The sequence below is a fragment of the Falco peregrinus genome, chromosome 1 (assembly GCF_023634155.1).
Source record: "Falco peregrinus isolate bFalPer1 chromosome 1, bFalPer1.pri, whole genome shotgun sequence".
Lineage (NCBI taxonomy): Eukaryota > Metazoa > Chordata > Aves > Falconiformes > Falconidae > Falco > Falco peregrinus.
Window position 1 is genome coordinate 65,982,994 of NC_073721.1, and position 19,688 is coordinate 66,002,681.

Below are 19,688 nucleotides of genomic sequence, written 5' to 3' on the forward strand. Positions count from 1 at the left end.
ACCTCTAGTTGTGAAATTCAACTGCCTTGTCATCTTACAGTTCCTGGGAATTGCTAGAGCCCCGCTGTTTTGCATTCCTGAGCTGTCTGATGGCACAGCATCCATAAAGTGCCCTTAGTGATCTGTTTCTTGCTGCTTTTCTCAGGTCTGATCCTGAAAGGTGCTGAATGCTCCGCTGCCATCCCTAGGCTACCAAAAGAGGAGCCTGTCTCCAGCACAGAGCTGCATGCTTGTTTCCCTCCTTCCCAAATGCAGGTTGAGAAAAGCTGCTTTATTTTCAACAGCTGATGTGACATTCAGGTTTCTTTTTTGTGATTTAAAAAAAAATTATTTATTTCATTGGTTTGGCAGTGGGAGCTCCCAGAATTTTTTTTTAAAAAAGTCACATAATTTGTGGCAAGTGGAGTTCATAATCTGTTAATTTATTATCATTTCTGTCATCCTGGAGGGCCATTAACAGAGGTAATAAAGGGAGATGTAATTATAGGATCTGAGGCCACTCCAGACACAGCTGCTGTCACTCCACTTGCCATATTTCATTCTGTGCTAGTACTATCGTCTTCCTAGTGAAAGCAGCACAACAGCTACCCTGGGAGAGCCTTCATCGTCACCCCTCGAGAGAAGTCTTGACTCCCTGCATCACACACGAAGAAAAGGTTGATGCTGTTCAAAGACAATTAGCACAGGGGAGAGGAAGAGTAGGGGGCGGGGGGGCACTCCTACTGAAGGAGACAACTTCACATTGGTTAAGACTAGCTTTTGAGGTAATGGCTAATAAGGCTATTGAGCTAATAAAATTTGCTAAACACCATTAAATCACACTTTCCTGTTATCATAGGAAAGTGTCTTTAAGCTTACCTGATTTTATTTCCTAACACTGTGGGGCAGAAGTTTGTACCAACACCTGGGGCATGGATAATCTAGACACCTGGCAGCCTCCTGGCCCTGCCCTGCTCTGCCCCCTTGCTGCCTAACTCAGTATGTTTCATACTTGTTTCGGAACTACAAGGTATTTTGTTCCATTTTTATGAACTGTCTCTTATTATGTTGGTTTCTTGGTACTGCTCCCTTGTGTAATGATCCCTGAGCTCTCTCCTGTGCACACAGTCCTGTTATAATACTGCTGCTGGCCTGCACCGTGCCAGGCTGATGGCTGTTACCATGTTGCAGGGCCTTTGACAGGAAAGGAGAACACACAGAGAAAACTTAGATGATGGCAGGTATGTCTTCCCTTTCAGAAAGGAGAGGAAGAGCCCCTTCCACAGTGCAGGGATAATCTCTACTACACTCCTGTTCTGGGATAATATCGCCATGGCAGGCTGGAAAACTAGGAACTTGGAGCTGAGCATCCCACACTCATCCCACAGCCACGAGCTCGGGAACTACGGCAGGGCGCCCCGTGCAAAGGGAAATAGCCAAGGTTAGAACATACAGTGGCACCACACTGGACAGCCGTAGCAGCTAATTGCATTGCATTAAAATCATTCCCGTTAACACCCCAAGTACTGGGTTAGTAGAGCAATCCAGGCTGAGTTCCCTAATCACCACTGTAACTCCATTTATGATGAATCAGCCCCAGATGGATAATCCCTCCAGATATGCAGATCTCATGTAAGAAGGGCATCACTGGGATTAACCTCTACTCAGAAATACTGTCCTGAAAAAGCTTCTCCAGGCTTCCATAGTCCCACCACGTAACAGTCCATATTCCATATAACCCAGGAAACCACTAACCCTTGAGTTCCAGGAGAAATACTTCCTCTGAAAAAAGAGGAACAGCCACCACAAAGCCACAAGAGGAGCTACAAAGAGAAACAAAATACATGGGAGAACTAAGCTGTCTGATCACTTGTGCTTAGATACCTCACCATCAAGGAAGAACTTAAAGCCAAGAAGCAAAGCAAAAGAATACAGACCCATGCCGTGGATGATACAATGTGCAAATATCTTATGGCTGAGCATCAGATATTCTCCTGACACAAGGCAGGCAGAAGGAGACAGCTGTAGTGAGCTGTTCATAGTGAGCATCTGAAACAGTCTTTGGAAAGCATCTGTGTAAACCCCAAGGACATACCGTAAGTTCCCTCTAACCATCTCTACACCCAAATCTAACCTACCTTTTTTTGGCAGGGGCTAGGGAAAACTAGAGAGTCGGTGCATTTTCCCTTCCCAGTCCAAATCTTTGTCCTCAGAACCCCCTTGAGGGCCATGTCTGCTCCTTCAGCCTGGCTCTATCCTACCTGCAGGTGAGACACACTTGCTATGTCCCTCAATCACACAGGCACTCACCAGATATAGTCAGTGAGCCTTCTGAGGCCAGTCAGATCACTAATAAGTTGTCCTCATTATTTGTCAGCACAGAAGCCTCGAGATTCACTGACAGTAGTGAGTAAGCCCTCTATCACAATGGAATGTGCTCTGTGGTGAATCCAGTATGACAAAAGCTCTCCCAAGGCCGGGTGAGAATGCCTGTTACAGACAGGGTGGGTACCTGCCTTCCTTTCATTACCAGTAAACTCCAGTCACTGCCATAAGATTTACTCATCTATAAACACAACAGACCTAGGCCATGCTGATGTAGTGCAACATCACTGAAGTCCGCTGTACCATCCCAAGGGCTGTTTCCCAAGTGCTTTTGCTGTGCCACTTGATGCCAGGCACAACCGAGAACTTTATCACAGTTCAAAGTCTTCTGCATAATCCCAGGGCACATGCATATATAGGCATCAATGTATGCACCTACACCACAGGCTATATTGGAGTTTGTTACCAATGAGAGCTCATCACAAGCAGTCTTCTGTGACAGCAATTTCTACCCATCACTATATGTAAAAATCCTGGTTGAAGGCAGAACTGATAAGCACAGTGATAAATAATAGCTCCCTTTGCTGTTCATGCGTACGCCCTTGTAACTCCCCGTTTACCTGGGATGTGCTTTGCCCAGCCAATGATCACGACCAGTTCCCTGTCTGCCAGGTCACAGAGGGTTGTCAGGGCTTTGATGTCACTCTCCGGCATGGTTGGATCAGGCATGGCATAAATCTTCTCTGGCTCAGCCACCAGCAAGTGGGAGACGATCTTAGTCACTGCACATTTCAAAGGAGAAGTTGTTGTGGGATCTCTCATAACGTAAGGTGTTGTAACAGCCCTTTCTAGAAGGACCTTTGGGGGATCAGACACGACTGACTTTAGTGCCTAGAGGACCTCAGGAATGGGTTTGGTCACAACAGGAGACTACACTGCAGCTACACAAGCTGTAGTGATCTGCCTGCGCAGAACCAGCTCTGTACAGGGATGACAAAAGTAGGAAGCGACTGTAAGGTTGTCAGCCATTGTCTCAGGTATGTCCAGTAAGGGCAGGAGGAGGCAGGAATAATCAGTTGGTGGAATGTGGAAAAGTTTAGAGAACTATGGGGAGTATGGAAGACAGAAATCAGCGTGGGACCAGTTTTGTTCACATAGCTTGGATACAGGAAAAGATCAGAATATCACTAAATGGATTTCCATAATCTTCTAGAAAAGGTCTGGTATTTAAACCCTAGGTACAATGAATACAGCACTAGGCTGTGCCTTGCTGTACCTGATCTACCTCTGCACTATGATCATAAGGAAAAAATCCTAGTGCTGGCAACTGATATGGGAATCAAGTGACAGCTGCTCTACTGTATATTTTGGGAGACTAATAAAAAGAAACTTAGTGGTTGCTCAACAGGCCACAATTCAAGACCAATACGTACGTGGCTTTTTAGCTGGGGGAGGGATCTGTAAGCTCAGATAAGTGCTACTCTCAGAATCAAGTCTCCTCTTGTATTTCTGACGGCCTCCACGGACTCGATCCAGACGAACACCTGCAGGTAAACCAAGATAAATCCTCATGATTCTGTAGTGCCACAGGGAACCTTGACATGCAGATGCTAAGATTTGCTAAGTAAGACATTCCCCACACTCCAGGGAGCTTCCCTCTCCCAAACACTTGAGCTCTCAGCTGAACCCAGCAGTCCCAATAATACCAGCTAGACTGCCTCCAGCTCTAACCATGCTGCTGTGAGCTTTTCTTTTATTCAAAACATTAATGAAGACAGAAATTAACCCGTTCCAACTCTTGAATCATCATCAATCTGACGGCAAATGAAAAGCTTCAGACCTCAATGCCCTCTAGATGATCTTGCTTTTAAAAAGAAAGACTTTAAATGTCAGTCAAACCTGCAGTTATAAAAATAAGCTTTTAGATTGTTCCTAAAAATGAGAAGTTAAATGTTCTGTGACCTCTCACTGTTTGTATTTGAAAAAAGTGACCTATAGCAAATAGATTATGAACTGTGAATGCAACAAAGATGTTTCAGCCTTGATCAAGTAAAGCAACTGTAATAAAAGTAGAACACAAATAAATGGAAACAACCTCTACTACAATAAAGCAATGATAAAGCTGAAGTAGGGAGACACTGAAGAATTTGCTGCAGCTCTGTCAAAACACAGTCAATCAAACTGCAAATAGTGCATTGAAAACAGCTCCCAGTGACTGGGAAGCACCAGTGACTGTCACCATGCAAAAAACCAGAGCAGCATCAACAGACCAGGAACAGCAGCTGAATTGCTGTATTAGTACAAAATACAATGTTAAAACCAAATTGGATAAAAGCCATAGATTTTTGTCCAATTGTCAGTTATTTCTGGCCAGCCACATTGTCTCTAGTAACCAGTTCCTGTGAAACTGAAGTAACTCAGTCTTTCTGGGAGAAACAGCTATCGCAAAAAAAAATAATAAAAAAAATATCAATGTAAATGTAGGAGCATTCAAACAGAATACAAATTTGAATTTACACTATACAAGCACTTCCTTAGAAACACATGAGCTTATTTAGTCTGATCACAGGAACCAATTATGTGATACACTTACTAATCACATTGAGCCATTAATATTTTGCAATCAATCCACTACATAAACATAAACAACTAAAAGCAAACACTCCAGATCAGTTTTGAAGTGATGCTTTTTGAACAACTTGTACACCTGAAAAACCCGTCAGTCTGCTGACAAATATTCTACCCTAGGAAGAAGCACATGTCTGTCACACTGTGCATTTCAATGCCACGTTTGCTTACTGTGTCATGTAACAGAGTGTAATGCCCACACCAGCTCCACGTGAAACCCTTACTTGCCCCAACGCCTAGATCCTGACACTCCTCGTGGCTGGAGCACCCAAACCAGCTTGACAGACAGACAATACCAACAGCCCCCCAGCAGCAAGAATAAGCAACACCAACCAGGCCCACAGCACTCGGTTACAGTTACACGTCTGACAGCAAAATCTCTGTGACAGTAGCAACACCCACCTGGAGGTCCAGGGGGCATTACCTGTAAGCCATGGTGTGTGGCGACAGAGTCTCATAGGCATGATATTACTAATGCTATATAGCTACTTCCTTTTAAAAGTCCTGCTGCTCCTGTTGAGCAGAAGCAGGAATGAGCAGGTCTGGAGCTCTCCAGAGCAAAGGAATTGCTGTTGCAAGTGGCTGCTGTGGGAGGACGGCAGACACTGAAGATGGAAAGACATGAAGCTGAATAGGTGAACTCAGATCACACTGAGTAATTTCCTGCCCCATTTTCTATTTCTGACTCTATGTGGAGAATTCACTGACATCCCTAAGCATAAGTACCACCTTTCTCCTCCATTACATGGTAGTGTTTCTAAAAATGCTGCCCATTGCTTCTTTTACCTCCATTCTCAGCAGCAGGTAGCCTGTGGGCAAGACTCCTTCCTGGGAGCCCCAACATGTTCCAGAAAGTGATTCCAGAAAGGGCAGCCAGGGAATTGCAAACCTGAGATTATCTGGAGAGATCCCTGAGGAACAGCACTAATAAAGTCCTGGATGAAGCAGGAAGCTTTGATTTTCACCTACTATTTCTTTCCCTTTATCAATGTGCCCTGGTTTCCGAAGAAAGATGATGTCTATTCCATGCTCTGCTGAATGAACAGCACCTACCTATAAGCCAGGAGAGGAGGGAGAGACACAAATTTCAGGAACTGCCAGTAAACAAAGGAACTAGATGTGAAAATTCAAAGGGTCGGGAATACACTATTTAAAGGTCATGAAGGAATCCAGAACAGGCTGCAGACTTCAGGCCTGAATCTCAGCTCCACAGGACCCTTGCATAAGCAGAGTCACAGAGGGGTCCATTCCCTCACGCCAGCAGGCAGGAGGATGCAGTGCTGCAGGGAGATGCCATTCTCAGCCCAGGAGAAGACAACACACAGCCCTCCAGGACGCTTTCACCATGCAGTTTGATAAGCATCAGGGAGGGTGGTCTGGGAGAGGTAAGGAAGAAATGGGGGAAGGAGCTCATTCCCTTCTCCCAAGGAGAAGCTCCAGTGCTTGGCAGAGGGATGGCTGCACAGGTTGCAGCAGTATTAGGGACCCTCAATCAGATTATAAGGACACAAAAGACTTAAGTGCATTAAAAAAAGATGAGAGACACACTGAGAGATTTACCCTCCATCCCTCCTTCTGTCGCTGAGTAGATAGAGGTCTGTTTGCCCAAGGACTTTGGCTTGTTAATTTTGAACAAGTGTTTGTCCTCTTGTTCCCCATCCTGTGTGACACTCCTTGAGGCAAATGTTTTCAATCAGCATTTGCAGAGCCACTACTGTACCCTGTTGTCACCGCTCCAGCCACAGAGCCAGTGAATAGGCTGACCCTTGCATAGCACATCCCAGAGCCAGTTGCTGAATGCAGCGAGCTGCAGGTGCTACAGCAAACAAAAGCATTTCAACCCCCTAAGTCCCTGCCCGTGACACTCCAGACATCAGCATCATGGCAAAATCCCTTCCCCAAAGATCTGACAGCCTAATAGGTCACGCCTAGATGGAGGGAAAGGGCATAGCCAAAAATCAGGACGCGGTACTGAGCTGTGATATTCAGGTGCCTTGTTAATGCCTGCTGTTCTGCTTTGGTTTCCTCGGTGGCTGGTTTTAAGATAGGCAGGCTGGTTACAGTGCAGCTCTGAAAGGGACACTAAAGGACATTAAAATGGAATGGGGAGGTGCAGTGGGTGAGCTCAGAGAAGCAGCATGAAGGAAAGCACTGAGCAGAGAAGAAATGAAGGGGAATGTAAACTGAGATATGAATGGAAGTGAGAGAGTGTGAGGAGAAGGGAGATCAAAGAAAGAGGGCTGGAGCAAGCCTGAGTGGCACACCCACTGTAATCCCAAGGGCGGATTTCACACCAAATATGCAGCCACCTGAACTTCTAACTGCAAGGTGCAGTGGCCACTTACGAGATGCAGCTGGTCTGTACTGACAACTCTTACACAGGATTTGGTGCCAACAGCCTGACAACAAGACAGCAGCAAGAGAAAGCGGTTGCCTTCCAGCTTCTGCACAAATCCATTTCTCGCATGGGCCACAACTGGCCAGTTCCCAGGAGAGAAGGCACTTGTCCTACAAAACCGGCACCACCGTAGGCACTCTTGGACCCCCCGCCTCGATAGTATCAGCAAGGAAGGGCTGCTAGAGCAGTAAAGAAGGGAGTGCTTACATACATAATGTGAGATGCAACGGTACAGGGCAAAGTTTGGGAAGTATCACCCCTTCATAACTTACCTTTCTGACAGCTGCTTCTTCGCAAATGAAGCCTATCTGTGCCGGGACATCCTCTCTCCTCCCACTCCCGCGTTGCAAGGAAGTGCTGCTGTTCACTGAATCTTGAATCTCGTTACCTTTCAAGGGACCCTGCATAAGGTTCCTGGCACCATCTGACCTGCATAGAGCTGACCCTGGTGTCCGCCATAGGGCCTGAGTCCCAGCCCCCCGGCAGCATGCTCTCAGCTCCCCAGCCTGAGCCCCCTCTGACCTGACAGGGAGGACCGCAGGGCCAGGCCTTGTGCAGGAATTTTCGGCTCAGCATCCTGCTTGGGGTAGGGCTGTCAGTTTTCTAAGCGTCCTGTGGGTGCCACTCGTGTTCCAAGCGCTCTTGCAGAGAGGTCTGTGCCAGCACCAAGCCTCTGCAGTGGGAGAGCTGATCTGCTGATCTGTTCAAGCTCCCTGCATTTCTCTGACATGCCCCTTGGAGAGACATCTGCCCGACAACTTTGGGATCAGATGTCCCCTTGCTGACTTGATAACATCAGGCTTTGGGTTTTTTTTCTTAATGGAAGTAAAATAATTCCAGCTTTTTTTAAAAGCTGGACCCAAGCCGAGTCTGTCGGAAGTAAAAATAGCCGAGTATGCAGAGGCGACAGCACACGGAGTCAGGTTTAGTTTCTCTTTTATTTTCTGGGGACTAAAAATACTCTTAAAAGCTCTGTGAAGCTAAGCCCTGGCCAGTGGGAAATGCAGTCTAGGCCCAATATCAGCTGTCGAGTCAAATTACTAGCCTCACCTCACCTGCCACTGAGTCTTATCACATGCCCATGAACTGATAGGAACAGAAATCTCTATCTTGCCAACAAAGCTAACGGAGGAGCCAAGCTACAGGGTTTGCACAGTACAATATGTGTCTAGACCAAGAAGTACACAACCAAAGGGAACACAGGGCAAGTGCTGGCCAGGGAGCAATGCCCACAGGGCTGCTTCTGCTGAGCTTCCCTGATACACCGGTCAAGTCCTGTGCCTGCTGTCCACCTAATCCTTGAGCTGCAGTTTGTGCATCAATGCAGCCTGCTTGTCCTCCCTGGGTCGGAGCTGTGGTGGTGCTCTGTAGCTAACAGAGATGCCCCTGTCCCCAGGAGCTGCGGTCTAAAGTACATGAATCGGCATGGCCCAAGGAAGCTGGAAGGTGTAGGTGAAGAGCAGAGAAGAAAGAGAGAAGGGTAGTGCCCAAGGTGTCTCCTACAGAATTTCCCTCTCCATTTTTGCTCTGAACTTCAGGAGAGGCAACAGGATGTGGCGATGGGATGAGTGGGCCAGGAGGAAGCCTATCAAGGAAACAGCAGCGGTGACAAATGGAAGTTAGGCTTGCCAAGACGGGGAAAGAAACAGACCATAGGGAAAGGCATCTCTGTTCAATGAGAGTGGAGAGGCTGCAACCTGACTAGGGTCTCTTCTGTTAGAACGCAGAGATTCCAGCATGGGAAGGGGAAAAGACCCCTTTGCACCATTAGGATCTTATACTGCTGCGAAAAGAGGCCAGCCCCTGGAAAATCTGCTGGTAGATGACTGGTGCAATTACCCAACTCATTTGAAACACAGGAAAGCAACTTGAGGGGTGCAGCTCAGCAAGCCTGGGAAAGACACTTGCAATGGAGGGTGGAAAACTAACCTGGGGAGGGGGACAGTGGAGCTGAAAAATCCATCTCCTGCATTACCAGGGCCTACAGAGAGATTAGATCTGTTCAAGCACAGTGTTGCAGCCTGTTCCACCTTTGATGTTTTCAGGGACATGTTAGTCAGGTAGGAAAGCTCCTTTGCTGGCTGTCTGGCTAAAGAGTCCCTGGACTCGGAGGGACAGGTTAGCCCTGTGATGCCTGCTGATATCTAGTATGAGGTTATCACATGCCTTGAAGCAGTAGCACAAGGTCTCCTTGCTCCTCACACACAGAAACACAAGCAGCACATCCCAAGTGGTTGGTTCAAAGCATACAGGCTCTGGTGTAACTTACACAGCTTGCAGACCAGCCCTTCCCCTCTGCCAACGCCAGCTGCATGGCTGCCAGCTCTGGCAAAGGTGTCTCTGCAGCATTAGCCATTGCTGTTTCTCAAATGTACAGCTTCCTTCCTGTGCGGAGCCCTTCTCACCTTTCCCATCAGTCACCCTGGAAAGTCAGGAATTAACCAGAGCTTCAAAGGCACATGGGAATAAAGTACCATGTTCAGCTCTGTAATAACTCCACCACTCAAACACTCAACGCTGTGTTCATGGTCCATGCAAATGTCCTCCTTTGATTGCTTCCCTACCGAACCCTCTAGAACAGTCTGAAGCTGGACAGCAGCTCTACTGGCTATGTCACCCATGGTGGCAATGCCTGCATAGCAGCAGGCTGAGGGACACTGCATGAAAGGAACAGATGCAGGCACAGGCCTGTCAGGAAAAGACCAAGGATGCCTTTCACAAGAGGACCTATAAGATGACAAAGCCCCAGCCCCACTGTCTTTCCAAGAGGTAGTGCTCAGAGCTAAACCCCCAAAGGGGTATTTTGCTGCCTAGAGAAACACGCAACCCTAGGTGTGATTTAACCCTCCTTCCTTTAGAATTTGATAGCTCCCTTCTGTGCATCTGGGCTCCCTTGACAGGCAACAGAAAGAAGCAGGGACCTCCACATTCATCTTACTGGCCAAGCACTTACCTGAGGAGGAGTTAGGACAAATACTTCTCTCCATTGACTACCAAGAGAAACCTGCAAGGTCAGACCAATGCCTTCTCTAGCCCAGTTTTCTGTCTCAATCTATTTAGGCAGAGCATATGAGCCTTTTGGAACAGGTAGAGGAGCATAAGGATGGATCAAGAATCAAATTATTAGATATGTGACACAATGGAGAGACCACTACCACTTCAGGGAGAAAGGCCTATTTGTGATGGAGATGCACAGAGGCGAGCGAGTTAGACCCACCAACACAACATGCTGCCGCTTTGGCTAGCCTCTTAGAGCAAGTCTGCTTGGGCCTTGCAGCCTTCAAGGGTCTCCTGAAGTCCTCACCTCAGCAGTGGCTTTTCCAATGCTAAGAAGTAGTGTCCGCTTATTATTTATTATTTAAGTCTTAAATTAGAACTGCTGTGCCAAGCAATTCTGAGTGAAGACCCTCTCAGGATACACTGCAGCTCAAGGGCTGGCACAGTCTTCAAAAGGAAGGGATTGAGAATCTTGGCACAGCTGAGTCACTGGTGAACGTAGGTCACCAAAGGCTGTGAAAATGTTGATGCACATGCCTTAAGTTACTGTAGAGCAGTGGGACACACATTCAGTCCCTACTCTTGCTCACCTTGGAGGATCTTACATATTGTGTTGTCGGAACTTCCTAAAGGCTTGTAGCACAATGGTTGCGGTTGCAACCATACTGGGATGGTTGTAGCTTTTATCAGCTTCCTCTTTTCTGTGTGTGTTACAAGAGCCCTAAGCACAATTTCTGTTGACAGACTGCACAAAGTGCTTATCATAAACCTGTGTAGATCTGATGACTCTCTGAACCCACACAGATGTGTATCAATGGAGCCTGGACTTTGTGTTTGATAGAACAGAGATTTAGTTAGGTATACCAAGAACCTAGGCAGATTAGTAATTCACAATGAATGGAAGCAACGAAACTAAACAGATTCATGATCCATTGGATATGGCAGAAAGGTGTGGGGAGGGTCCTGGGTGCACCAGTTCTGCGGCCAGAAAACAGATACCAAGTGCCATCAGCCCACTGCGTGCTTTGCGGACAGCCCATCCACTGAAATCTCCTCTTGGGAGAATTGCCATTGCTCTGCCAAGGGCAGCACATGCTCTGTGTCATGCCACCATCCAGCCCAGCTCCAGCTACATTGCAAACGCTCAAATCATGTCTTGGAAAATAGTTGGGCATGGACGATATAGACATCAAGATGCCACTCGCTGCACCTGGAGATCCTGTTTTAAAGGACAGGGGATTGCCTGTCTGTTTTTAAACACGGGTATTTTAGAGAAAGAAAAATAATTTTTCATTCTCTTTTTTCATTTGGATGCCTCCAATAGTGATATTTCTGGCACCGGCTGGAGGCGGAATACTCTATAAATACAAAGCCATTAAATCGCATGCAGCAGCAACCTGATCGGGGCTGCCTTTTAATTTCCTGACATGAGCTGGCCACTAACCCAATTACCCAGGATCCCCGGAGGAGCCCTCACCCTTCCCAGGAAGCACAAAGCAAGAACCCGAGCATATTGCAGGGATGTCAGCTGAGCTTTCACTGAAATCAAATATCTTTTTGAGAACACATGGTCTGGAAGCACGGATGGGGGCAGGAGGGAGTGGGGAGAGGTTGCTGGAAACACTTTACTCCATTGAGAGATTCTTTCACTTGAAAACAGAAATTAAACACCCTCCATTTGGTTATGTTGCTGAAAAAAAGCTCTGTTGTTAATTCGGTTATCTGGATTTTAGAGAAGGACAAAGGCAAAGTTACTGAGTGGAAGTAGTTTGAGATTGCCAGTGCTTAGAATCCCTTGTTTAGATACTAGGTGACTGCACTCAAGTTATAACATCCCAGAGCCAGGCCTGCCCAGAGCGACAGATTTGCTTCCTTGGGAAGCGTTTACATCAGCCACTGGCTGCAGCTGGTAAGGGAAACAGCAGTTAGGGGTAAACACTAGGAAAGTTCCACTGCCTACAGGGTTTCCCTATCAGCCACTGTCTTGAACAGGAGGAGCATGGATTTAAGAGACAGCCCCTTCTGAAATCTGGAGATTACAGGCTCGCCATCTCTGAAGTGGAGACGACCTCCAACATTCACAGAGATGCAGGCACTTAAGGCACTACTAGGGTTATCAAGTTGTTGCAAGTTCCTGGGAGGCAGGGTATTCCCAAAGGCACCGAGGACAGGAGGGAAGGGGAATAATTAAGAGGAAGATGAGCTGAATGAACTTTGCGGCTCTCCTCTGTTCACTTCTCATTCATATTTCACTACCTGGCCCTGCAGTGTCAGTATCCACGTATTCCAGCAATTACTACATCAGAAATCAGATTAGACAGATAGGAATCCAAGAGCTTGGGGAATTTGTAACAAAGAATTTGGGTGCCCTGTCAAATTTTAACATGTTCTTTAGCATTTCTTATGGAAATGCATTAGGAGCAAAGGAGGAAAGCCTGGGAAAGGCATGGTTGTACCTGGGATTACTACACCACAGCACATACAGTCCTGGTATCAGGACTTACCTGGATCAGTATTGATACAGATAAATCATATGCCTTTCCTGGATAATTGCCTAACATCTCACTTGTTGTTAAAGAGCCTCACTTTTCTGCATCCAGATCAAGGCTATCTTCCACTGCCTGCCTTCCTTGCATTTGTAGACCTCACCACACAAGAAACAGCCGCTGGGTGACTCCTGACAGCCAAGAGGCTAGGCCAGAGGACAACCTCCCTTCAAAGACAAGAGTGGGGCGAAGCACCACGTACAGGGCAGATTTCCTATCCCGGGACTTTGCCCTGCTGCTTTTATCGCAAGAAATGCATGTAGATCTGTGGGACTCCAGAAATAGCTTCTGCTCTCTGAAATAAGGTATGCCTGGTCTACCAAAGGACACCTCCCCAGGGCCCTTTCAGTCTTTGCCCTCTTTCTTGGAAGCCAACCAGTGATGTCTGCAAGAAACTGGGCAGAAGGCACTCACACGCCTCAGAAAGTTACTCCCAGGCCTCAGTCATGAGTAAGACCCTGAGGAGACAAGTCTCAGCCCTGGCAGGGAGCAGAAGACAACCGATGTTCAGCAACATAATACATATTATTCCTATTAAGGAGGAAAACAAGATTCAAAGGCTGGTGGAATAATGGATGACATCTCAATGCCTGGATGAGATTATTTTTAGGCAGTTATTTTCTTTGCTGTTTGGTTTATCACTGTCTGATGCAACACATGATTGCACGCACATGCGTTTCATGAAAGCGTTAGTGACCCAGCTTTGTTTCCTTTTCAGACCTGTTTATGCTCCATCTGGGTCTCTGCAGATGTGCCAGCACACAACAGTGAACACCACAGCTTTAGAAACAATACAAGCAGGAATCCATTGAAGAAAAATTCTGCAGGGCTTCCGCAATAGTCAAAGACCAAATACCCAGACAACAGCCAGTCTGCTCCATTTGTATCGTGTGGTTTGGTATGTCCAGTGTTGCCTCTCCTCCACTTGCCTGTCTTGTCATTTTCACTCAAAGACGAGGACAGGAGAGACCCTGATGTCCCATCTCACACCTCACCTGTTATCCCCATCCCTCTTCCTATGATCTCAGGGCATTTCCCTTTCATGAACTGACTGCACTGACTTTACGTGGCAAGGTTTTGGTAGCAGGGGACTGCAGGGGTGACTGTGAGAAGACACCAGAAGCTACTCCTAGGTCAGGCAGAGCCAGCTTTACATGGCTGCAAAATGGACCCACCACTGGCCAAAGTGACGCTGATGGTGCCTCTGTGGTAACATATTCAAGGAAGGGTAAAAAACGCCATGCAGCAGCATGAGACAGGAGTGAGAAAATGCAATAGAAACAGCCCTGCAGATACCAAGGTCAGAGAAGAAGGAGGGGAAGAAGTGCTCCAGGTGCCATAGCAGAGACTCCCCTGCAGCCTGTGCAGAAGACTGTGGTGAAGCAAGTTGTCCCCCTGCAGCCCACGGAGGTGCAGATATTCACCCTGCAAGCCCATGGAGGACCCCACGCTGGAGCAGGTGGACATACTACAGGAATTGTAGCTTGTGGACAGCCTGTGCTAGAACAGGTTCCTGGTAAGGAGCTGTTGCCTGTGGAGAGCAGCCCATTCACAAGTAGGTTTTTTGGCAGCAGCTGTGGCCTGTGGGGGACACACACGTGAGCAGTTTGTTCCTGAAGGATTGTACCCCATGGAAAGGACCCATGCTGGAGCAGTTCTTGAAGAACTGCAGTCTATGGGGAAGGCCTCACGTTGGAGAAGTTCATGAAGGACTGTATCCTGTGAGAGGGACCCCATGCCAGAGCAGAGAACAGCATGAGAAGGAAACTGCAGCAGAGACGAAGCCTTACGAACTGACCACTAAACCCCAGTCCCTATCCACTTGCAGCTGCTCAGGCAGGGAGGAGGTCGATGTCATGAGTGAGTTGAGCCTGGGAAGAAGCAGAAGTAGGCGGAAGGTGGTTTTACTTTTGTTTTCTTAAAATCCCAGTCTCTTATGAACTGGCAAGAGACTAGTTTTCCCCAAGTCGAGTTTTGCCCATGACAGTAGTTGCTGAGTGATCTCCCTGTTGTTATCTCAACCCATGAGCTTATTTACCATATTTCCTCCCCCTGTCCTGCTGAGGAGGGGGAGTGAGAGCGCAACTTGGTGGGCACCTGGTGGCCAGTAAAGGTCAATCTACCATACTGGACACACAGAAAAGGACTGACATCACTGTCCTCATCACAGTGCCATTCTACAAGGTGACACACAGGATTGTGACTTCAGAGATGCAGCAGAGATGTGGAGGGCAAGGCTGTGAGGTCATGTTTAACCAGCCAATGTCCAAAATCAAACCTCTGAGCCTACTTACACAAGCCATGTGTCACCTGAAATTACATCTACCTCTAAAAGACAAACAAATTGCTGTAGAACAGAAAGGCCATGGGTGGCTAGAGCGTGAATGGCAAGGGTATATTCCCCCCAAAACCAACAAGGTATATTAAGGTTTTAAAAGAGACCTGCCAAACTGCTGAAATTTCTCTATCCATCATTCTAGAGAGCCAGAGAGATCTAGAAATACTTTGTAGAGTCCAGAATTCAAAAAGCTGCACTTCAGTCATTGTGGGCACAAGACAGAGTGCTGGAAGCAAAGACGTGGCCAAAGACAGGGATGCCCAGCTCTGAACAGTGCCTCTCCTCCGCAGGTTGCAGGGCACACCTTCCTGCCCTGGCCATCCCTAGCCAGGCATGTATGTAGGTATCGTCTTTTCCATTTGGGGTCAGTAGTATCAGAGGTTGCTCAGGTTTTCCTGATTTTTGCAGGGCAGGAGGACATGCACTTCTACTGGATGAAGCTGTGAAGATGCCCCATCTCCCTCTGCCTGCAGGCTGGTGCTGCAGCAAGGCCAAGAGCAGCAGAGTGCAGGTTTTCTAGGGATGGTGCCTTTCTATGGGGGCACAGACTGGAGTCTGCTGGCATCCCGGACTCCAGATTCAGCAGCTTCCTATCTGACCCTGCTAGTGAGGGGCTAATTAATGCTCTCTGGGGGCACACTCCCGATGAAAGGGGAAAGTGAGAGACAGGCAGCCAGACAGGCCAACACTTCAGACATCTCAGCCAGTTGGGCTCCTTGGGCAGAGCTTTCCGCCTACTGCTTTCCCCAGTGAGTCTCGCCTGCCCTGCAGCGTCACGCCAGGAGAACCTGAGACAGCAAAGCTCTGGTGTCCATGCAGTTCCCTCGTTGCAATGCATTGATCAGAGCTCTCTTAAAGAAAGTGGCCTGGATATCTGAGACACCTATTGATTGCTTCACTGGCTCTCTTCCTGCCCTGATCCTCATTCACTCAGCACTGCCTGAATAACCTGCACTTCTGTGTTAGGAGCAGTCTCCCCAGATCTTAAAGGGCTACATTCACAGCTGTTCACCTAGCTGCAGCCCATGTCGGGAGGAGAGAAGATGCCTGGTGACCCTCATCTGCACTCCCCAAGGGGAGAACTTAAGTCCTTCCTGCAGCACGAAGCTGAGCATTTCAAGCATAAGGCAGAAGCTTGAAGTCATGGTTCCCTGCTTTTGCCATCTTTGAATACTGGTGCCTTCTGCTTGAAGAACATGCTCATGCCACATGCCCAGCAGGCAGGAGGTGGTATGTACATCATGTATGACAACAATAACCAAGAAAATCTTTCCTCCCCTAATGACAAGGTATCATAAAACCCTTAATAAAAAAAAAATCCTAATGGAATATCATACTCTTCTTCTTCTGAGGAAGGACAGTTTCTTTACCAAGAAATGTCCCCACTAAGTTACCAGCCCAGTGCCAAGCGCATCAGGGAGGAACCTGTCAAGAGAAGAACTGGTTTCTAGATCTCACCTTTAACCACAAGACCATTTTTCTCCAAACTCCCAGTATTCAAGCAGGAGAAAGAACCTGGCTTAGCAACCTTCTGCCGTGGATGAACCCAAGGAAGAAGAGAAAGGTACACCAAGGCAAAGTAGGAAGGGGAACTGGTGAAAGAAAAAAACAAAAGATCATAGCTCAAGTATCAAGACACATCTTATCCTAACGAGTGCTTGGAGACTGCAGGGTCTCTGGGGAAACCAAGACATCAGGGATTTTTAAAAACAGTTAAAACTACTGGAAATGTACAGCTGGGAACGCTCATGCCCTGGCAGAGAAAAGGGGTGGATGAGCTAATAGGATGACAGACCAGAGATGGAAAAGACCAATGAACCTTTTCTAATCCAAAATCCCTTGTCAATTCTGTATTTTTGAGCAAGTCAAACAATTAAGGATTTGTTCTTTCCAGAAACTCCTGGCTCTGTGGAGACCAAAGACTGTAAACCCATTTTTCTCCCTTTTTGGATTTTGCTTTTAAAGATGTGTATTGATTGAATTCTGTATACTAATACTTTGTGCTTCCACCAGGCTTCACATAAAGTTAACCAATCAGTCCATCACAATCCTTTTGCAAAGCAAAGCAGTATGGCCCTTTTTTCTCAGCTTGGGAAACGGAGCAAAAGAACGGGAAAAAAAGATGCCTGCCCAAATCACTTGACCAGTCTGTGTTAGGACACAGTAGTCCTATTTGCAGATCGCTAGTGTAGCCTCCTCTGCTCTTGCTATTGTCATGTGTTCTTGCATCTTGTTACTATCAATAAATCTTTATACTGTATATTCCACAGCTCTAAATATTATGGGCATGATCACAGATACACTAACATCAATAGCAAACCACCTCCTCCCCGGTGGCTTTAATGACGCCAAATCAATCCCTATATGAATAACTAAATACACTTCAGCACAAAAGCAGCCTTAGAGTCAAATTTCAGTTTGCCACGAGTAGTATCCCACAGGGTTCAGGAGTTCAGGCATGGCATGGTGTGAATGAACTTACATTGCTTTCCAGCCTAACTGATCCGGGAGGAGTTAACTGTTTTCACACAACTTGGAGATTATGCCACAAAACCCTTCCGGGACCCTGCTTAGGACTTTTGTCGAACTCCCAGAACTGGAAGCAGATGATGCCTTGGCCATACAGTCAGACACACCAGCGTGGCTCCTGTGACTCTGCTCGCCCAGCTGCCAGCTCCGAGAGGCTCAACTGCTTGGATGCAGGGCAGCACAGCCACAGGCAGCCATAAAGCCTGGACCCATGCTGCTGCTCTGCAGAGTGACTGGAGTCACATCAGGCTTTTAAGGTTATTTTATGGGATTCATATGAGCAGGCTAGAGCACATTACCAATCTGCACTCCCACTAAAGCCAGTGTCACTAGTGTGGACTGGTGTGTGGGTAAGGGGATATATCCCCTCTCTGAACTACCACGTGCAGAGAAGCAGGTTTCCAGTGCTCCCTCTCTAACTCCAAAAGTAGGTGCTTCCCTCCAAGCCTCAAGCCTCCTCCAAGCCTACCACCTCTACACCTAGATCAGGGAGGGCCAGACTATACAAGTTTGCATCTCCTCCCCTTGGTAACTGGTGTGCTCTAGCAGAAAGATACTTAACCACAGAACCTACACATCCATCAAAGAACAGAACAGGGTTTAACATCTAATATACATTTTTAACAACATTGGCTGCCATCAATTTGCCTCTCAAGAAATGAGAGAGCCCTAGCGCAAAGCAATACACACTCAAGTGACATTGTACAATTCATCACCAGCTGCTATGACGATATGACCTGGAAGCAAGCTGAGTGCTGGCATGTTGGCTCCAGCACACAGGACTTGCACAGGCCACAGTCAGCTGCTGTTCCTTGTGGTTAAACTGAGGGGACCACGCTCCGCCAGGTACAGCAATGCAGAGGGTTATATGCAATGCTTCTCCTTCCTTCCCCCTCCTCCCCTTGCTGTCTCTCCCAGAGGGAGCCAAGCGAAACAAAGCTTTAAAGTCAATCCATAAGAATGTGTTTAATTGCCACTGAATTCCCTGTGGTTCACCTTCAATGGACAAGGATTGGGGAAGGGGGTGGGGGAGGAAAAGCAGCACGAGAGAAGCTGAACACTGCTCAGAGAGCACTGAACAGATCAATAGCCTGAGCACAACACAGACTGAGCATGCAGGGCAGGGTACCCACAGCTTCCAGACAAACCTGTGCTACCCACCATCTTCAGAAAGTCTCCTGAGTGGGACTGGGGGCAGACCCTCATTGCACACTGTGCCATAGCTCTGCATTAACTCCATCCTTCCCTTACGAAGCCCAGCCAACCCAGTCACGATCACACAAGAGCCTCTCCTCAACACTGCAAAATTACCTGGGGGGCAAGAAAAGCAACACCCTCCAGTCTGGGGTTTCTTTGGGAAAGGAAACAGTCTAGCACAGTCAGTTTCCAATTATTTGTCAAATTTGTAAGTGCTAGAAGTAATATCCTACCATGAGGTGCTGACTAGAACCATACTCCTCTCTGGACTGCCCTCTTGGTCACTGCCCATCCTGACTCTTACAAAGCCTGTAAGATACCATTGGAAAGCCAGAGAGGGAAAGCATGTAGGTACCCTAGAATATCCTGTAAAGCCCAGAGTCCCAGGTGTTGTTGGGACAGAGAACAATTCTCAGTCTGACTCTGTCTTACCTTCTTTTAGCATCCCCACTTTGAGGCATTTCATGAAGCGACAGGCCTGACAGGACTTGCGCCTCCGTTTCGTGATCTCACATTCATTGGTGGCCGGGCAGCTGTATTCAATATTCCCTGCAATCAAACACAGAGATGGTCACCCAGGAACCATGTTCTCCCCACTAATCCAGGGACAGGCTGTAGTGCCCAGATATCCCACCACCATCAGTCTGTATACGCTGTATGTTTGGTCACTCATTTGCACACACACATCCTCTGAGATCACAGCCAGCAGGTGATGGCTCTTAGAGAGCCCAGCACTACTTACTGGAACACA

At 47.4% G+C, this 19,688-nt stretch overlaps 1 protein-coding gene and 1 long non-coding RNA gene across 4 annotated transcripts in view; one reads left to right on the top strand and one right to left on the bottom strand.

Annotated features, from left to right (window-relative positions):
* The window catches only part of LOC129785031 (uncharacterized), a 158,750-nt gene extending 141,306 nt beyond the window's left edge, over positions 1-17,444 (top strand). Inside the window, exon 6 of the long non-coding RNA XR_008748457.1 lies at positions 13,592-17,444. This is a non-coding gene — a long non-coding RNA (uncharacterized LOC129785031). The remainder of the gene's footprint in view (positions 1-13,591) is intronic.
* The window catches only part of ESRRB (estrogen related receptor beta), a 135,530-nt gene that overhangs the window by 14,343 nt on the left and 101,499 nt on the right, over positions 1-19,688 (bottom strand). For all 3 annotated transcript variants that reach the window (XM_055812312.1, XM_055812259.1, XM_055812203.1), the window contains exons 3-5: positions 19,370-19,486; positions 3,738-3,848; positions 2,925-3,086 (exon numbers count right to left, since the gene is read on the bottom strand). In XM_055812312.1, coding sequence (XP_055668287.1) covers positions 2,925-3,086; positions 3,738-3,848; positions 19,370-19,486 — 390 coding nt within the window. The remainder of the gene's footprint in view (positions 1-2,924; positions 3,087-3,737; positions 3,849-19,369; positions 19,487-19,688) is intronic.